The sequence below is a fragment of the Tupaia chinensis genome, unplaced genomic scaffold (assembly GCF_000334495.1).
Source record: "Tupaia chinensis unplaced genomic scaffold, TupChi_1.0 Scaffold145907_1, whole genome shotgun sequence".
Classification (NCBI taxonomy): Eukaryota; Metazoa; Chordata; class Mammalia; order Scandentia; family Tupaiidae; genus Tupaia; species Tupaia belangeri.
In genome coordinates, this window is record NW_006205765.1 from 1,012,985 (window position 1) to 1,018,314 (window position 5,330).

Genomic DNA, 5,330 nt, shown 5'->3' on the forward strand with positions numbered 1-5,330 from the left:
TGCCTCCCTGGGGGCAGCCGGTGCCAGGCGGGGGTCTCGGGCACGGCCCCCCAGGCTCTCTAGCAGGGGGCCCCTGAGGCCGCTGACCTTGCCGTCCTCAGGGCCTCCCCGCAGTAGCCGCTGGCGCAGGGCCTGCAGCCTCTGGGCGTACTCACCCTCACCCAGGCCTCCCCGGGCCAGGCGGGTGGCACCCGGGCTGGGGCTCCGGCGCTGCGGAAGCTCCACAGATGCCGCCTTGTGCAGGCCCCGGCCCGGTTCCCGCGGCCCGGCCCGGGGTAGGGCGCTCTCAGCTGAGCTGCCCCTACGGAGCTCTCCCCGCCTGGAACAGGGCCCAGCTGGGAGCTCCTGGCCTGGGGAGGAGAGGGCCTGAGCGCTGGGGGTTTCCTGGTCCTGAGAGGAAGCCCTTCCCTGCTCCTGCCAGTCCATGGGGGTGGCAGACCCAGCCTCTGGGGTCCCCAGGGCCTCCTCCTCAGTGGGAATGTCAGTGAGGGAAACCCGAGAGCCCGAGAACTCGGGCTGTAGAGGCCGGGGCACTAAGGGCAGCTCTTCCAGCTCCTCCTCCTCTGAGTCAGAGGAGGAGGAGAGCTCTCCACTGGGGAGTGGTCTTCTGGGCATGGCCACCCACACCCGCTCCGGGGGTGCCCGCAGCAGCTCCGGGATGGGGCGCAGCACCAGGTGGCACTTGTAGCTGATCTGGGAACGCTGAAGACGGTACCAGAGTCAGACCTGAGGGGCCCCCAGGATCAGCCCACCCAGGTCCACCTCAGCCCTAGGGAGGCAGGCAGAGAGTCAGGGGCCAGGAAGGAAACTGGGAATTGAGAAAATAAAAAAGTGGAAAGATAGAGAGCAGGAGGTGAGGGCAACTGATGGAACAAAGAGTTAGAGAAGGAGAAGGTGGGACAAGCAGAGGTAGGGCCTGAGCCCAACTCACCTGCCACCTCCGCCGGGAGAGGAACAGCTTCAGGTGATCCGTGCTCACCTCCGCTCCCTTTGCCTGTGTCTGCAAACCCAGGAAAGAAGGCCTGAGGGCCTGCTCTCTGTCATCCCAGGCCCTCCGGGATTGACAGTAGAGACAAGGTCCACAGAGGGCGCAGTGGACTGAGTCTGGGTTCCTTAGGGTCTGTCAGGACAATGCCCACAGCCAAGGTGTACACCCGTGCACGAATTCCCCGAGCCTAAGCGGAGAGGCACAAACTGGCGGCTCCCACGGCAGGCCTGCGAAGCTTACAGTGGGGCTCAAGGCCCCAACCTGGCACGCCAGCTGCTTTGGCCTTAGGGCTGTGGCTCCCCAGCTCACATCAGCTTCTGGGTAGGGCCTCGTCTAGACATCTGGAGCTTTGGTGGGCCAGCAACAGAGGTCCTTCACTCCACCACAGCCCAGGCTCTTTCTCCTGGAGCTCATTTGAGAGAAGAGGGTCTAGCTTCAAGAATGACCTCAGCCTCCAGCTGGCCCACCACACTCAGTGGCAGTTTACTCAGGTGCTCTTTCTAGACCCCCCTCTCCACCCTACCGGGCAAAGTGCCCCAAGGTGCTGGGGTTGGAAGACATGAGTGTGAACCTGCCATGCAGGGCTCCTAACTGACAGGCTGTTGGCCAGGCCACCCACCAACCACAGGGCAGTGGAACCAGGGCAGGCCCAAGGTGGGCAAGTGGAAGTGAGGAAGACCCCAGGGAAACCCCCTGGGATGGGAGGTCCAAACCTATTTCTTGGACCGTATCTTAATCACTGACTTTAGCCTGAGTTTCCTTATCAACAAAGTGGGAGTGATAAGACCTTCCTTTCAGAGCTACAGTGAGGCTGAAATCCTATACAAAATCCTATCATGGTTACTGCACATAGTAGGTATTCAGAAAATGGAGTGCTGGCAATGTTCTCTCTTCCCCCACCTCTTGCACCACCACTTTGCAGGACTAGACTCACTTTGAACCAAGGATGTTCCAGGGTCTCCTCTGCAGTAGGTCTCCTATAAAGGAATGAAGATTAAGAAGGGATTTTTCATTCATTCATTCATTCATTCTCTCACTTGTTCATTTAGTCAATACATGCTTGAGAAGGTGAGGTCTCTAAGGAGTTGAGGGGCTGCATGTCTAAGGACTGAGGCTTGGCAGGAGAAGGCAGGAGGTGGGAGGAGGACTCTGCAGAATGGGGGCTCCTTGGGGCCTCATACTCACTGCTGGTCCCGCACCAGCACTTTGATGAGGAAGCCCCGGGCCTCCCTACTCAGGCTCAGGAACGTGGTCTCCTCGAAGGCCACGTTGTAGTTGCGGATGTTCATCAATGTCGTGCGGTCGTTTTCCCCAACAAACGGTGAGATTCCCGTCAGACTGCAGGAGTGGAGAGGGCTGGAGTGAGAGGCAGCCAGGGCCCTGGGGCTAAGGCAGAGACAGTGGGGTGCCTGTGGGAGCACAGGACTAGGGCCAGGTAGAAGCCCCAGGGTTGTGGGGATGGCGAGCAAGAAGCCAAGACCTTCTGCCTCTCACCTGGCCTGGCCTCACCACAGCCCCTGGATGGGCAGGGAGGCAGTGCTGCCTTGAGATCTGGGTGTCCATGCTTCAGAGGACCTGTTCTGCCCCTCCTGCAGTGTGGCGGCCCTCTCTGTGAGGTGAGGAGTCTCTGCCACCCTTAGCCCTGCCCCCTTCTAGTCTATGTTTTGAGCACCAGGACCAGAGAACTTCCTGGCCTAATATGCACTGTGCCTGCACTGGCCTCTCTCCATCCAGTGGGCCCCCCAGTGGAGGTGGCAGTGGGAGACAGAGCTCGGACATGCAGAGCAGGGGGTCCGTTCATGCAGTGTGGGAAGGCGGCAAGGAGTAGGTGGTGTACAGAGAAGCTGCGCTGCAGGCCCTGCAAATGTCAGGGGGTGGCCTGCCAGGAGACCAATGGGCGAGTGCAGGGGGCTCTTACCAGAGGAAGGCGACAACACCCACAGGCCTGGAGGGAAAGATGGACGGGTTAGAGGGGCTCTTAGTGAGCAGTCCCGATACCACCACTCCGAGCGTGATGTGTCCTCCCTGGGAACTGCCATGGACAGATGGGCACAGGGCGCTGCCTGCAGGGAATGCCCGGAACCCAGAGGTCAGACATGCCTGGAGAAGCCAAGGTCATGGCAGGGCTGGCCCAGGAAGGCCGGAGACGTCTGGGACCAAAGGGACCAAGCCTGCCTCACTGAGGGAGGCAGGGCAGTTGCAAAGGTGGTGGCTTAGTCCCCAGGGGAGACAAGGAGCCAAGGACCTACAGGGTTAAGGGCCTGAGTGATCAGGTCAGCCCTGACTGATGAGGGGCAAGGAGGAACCTCCCAGGCAAGGGACCCTGTGAGCAATGCCATCAGCCGATGTCAGAGAAGGAGTCAGGCTTAGCTCAGCTCCTCTCTGCAAACAAATGAGCTGAGCACAGAGCCAAGGGCAGTGCCCAGCCTGCCCAGTACCCAGCTTGCCAGTTACCAGATGTCAGTGACTCCAGACACGGGGCTCTGGTTGACGATCTCGGGTGCCACGAACTCCGGTGTGCCATACTGGCAGTACTGGGGCTCTCCTGGAGTCAGCTCCTGGGCGTTCCCGAAGTCACAGAGCCGCACCTGCTCTTCGCCCTCGGCACCGTCCCACACCAGCAGGTTCTCCGGCTGAGAGACACAAGGCAAAGTGTGGGTTCCGAATGAAGAGGGGAGGACACCCCACTTCCTGACTCCCACAGGGGCGGCTTGCTTGCCACCCCCCCACCTCACCTTGACATCCAGGTGGAGCACACGGCTCTGGTGCAGGTAGCAGATTCCCTCCAGCACCTGCCGCATATAGGTCCGGATCTGTGGGAACAGGGCACCCAGAGTCCATGGGGGAAGGGTGGGACACTGCACACCACCAAGGCTGTGGCAAGAGAAGCCTGGGGAGTGACCTTCACGTGGTTTATGGAAGGGGGGAATGCACATTAGGGGCTGCTCACATCCGGGCTACCACGCACAGCTGCGCAGGCTGGGCACAGCACGATGACAGAAAGGGGCCATCTATATCAGAACAAATAGGATTGTGCAGTACACAACCTCAACAGTCCTATATGGCAGAGTCTAGGTGGGGCGCCTTCTGGAAGACAGGTTTGGGGGTACGTATGTGAGGGAGACGACTGGGACACAGCAGAGCCAGGGGCTGGTGGGCCAGCTGAGATTTCGAAGACGGTGCAAGTCCTAAACAGAGAGGGGTCTGGTCCCATGGGGAGGGACCTCTGCTAACATCACCCTCCACCTCTTGACTTCCTGGTTGGTACAGATGGCATGCCCAAGACCCACCCATCAGCACTCAAAGCTCCAGTGGGTGAAGGCTGGTGCCCAACCTGGCCCCTGCCACCCACTGCCCTCACCTCAGACTCACACACGGTGGGCTTCCGGGCCATCCGCTCCAGCAGCTCCTCTGTACAGCTACATCCAGGTCAAGGAGAACAGCAGCAGGGCTGACTGCCCGGCCCACCCCCGAGCTCAGGGCAGGCCCCAGCTCAGCACACCTGGTAACAGTCAGGGGTCATGTCTTCACCCTGCCCTTGGCATCTCACTTGCTGTGGAATCTCAGGCAAGTCACTTAACCTCTCTGAGTCTCCATCCCTCAGGTGTAAAAAGGCGATAACATGGAGCCAGCAGGTGGTGTGGTAGTTAAGGCACTGGACTCTCACATGGTTGGCCACGGTTCGAGTCCAGGACTGGGTGACTTGCTTTCTTATTCCTCCCCACCCCACCCCCACCCCATCTCTCTGGTGAGTGCATGTCCTATAGTAAATTAAAATGAAAAAGAAAATAATTATTTAAAAAAGGAGATAATATCTGCTATCCCTCCTACCACATGAGTGTTTTATTTAAATAATTATTTTATTTAACTATATTATTTTCTAGTTTGATCAGAGAGAGAGAGAGAGACAGAGAGGGAAAGTGAGAAAGCAAGGCACCAGGTCCAGGACTTGAACCGCGGTTGGCCATGTGGGAGTCCGCTGGCCCTACCACATGAGTATATGCAGAGATGAAATTAGAGCAGGATATTGTTGACTGTAGGTAGAAACTCTTAACTCTATTTGAGAATGACCCAGAAGGTCCATGAGGTGGGTAATGGTCAGTTTGTTGGGGTTTGGATCAAATGTTGCAGAATGGGAGGCTGGTGTGTAGGACATGGTCACCCTGCTGGTGGGGGAGTTGTGGCAGGCCACCCACCTCGGTGTGCCTTCGTTTGGTCATAGCTTTCATGAAAGGATAAAGTCTGCCTTTTATAAAAACAGCCTTCCAAATAAAGTCAAGTTTTTTTTTTTTTTTTTTTTTTTTTTTTTTTTTTTTGGGGGTGTTTTTTTTGTAGTGGGCTT

General features: G+C 58.0%; 1 protein-coding gene across 1 annotated transcript in view; it reads right to left on the reverse strand.

Annotated features, from left to right (window-relative positions):
- Positions 1–5,330, reverse strand: part of SPEG (striated muscle enriched protein kinase) — a 68,022-nt gene that overhangs the window by 12,483 nt on the left and 50,209 nt on the right. The window contains 8 exon segments of the mRNA XM_006168670.3: positions 23–702; positions 932–1,000; positions 1,923–1,965; positions 2,174–2,326; positions 2,907–2,933; positions 3,443–3,621; positions 3,724–3,801; positions 4,350–4,407. Of these exon segments, the coding sequence (XP_006168732.2) occupies positions 23–702; positions 932–1,000; positions 1,923–1,965; positions 2,174–2,326; positions 2,907–2,933; positions 3,443–3,621; positions 3,724–3,801; positions 4,350–4,407 (1,287 nt within the window).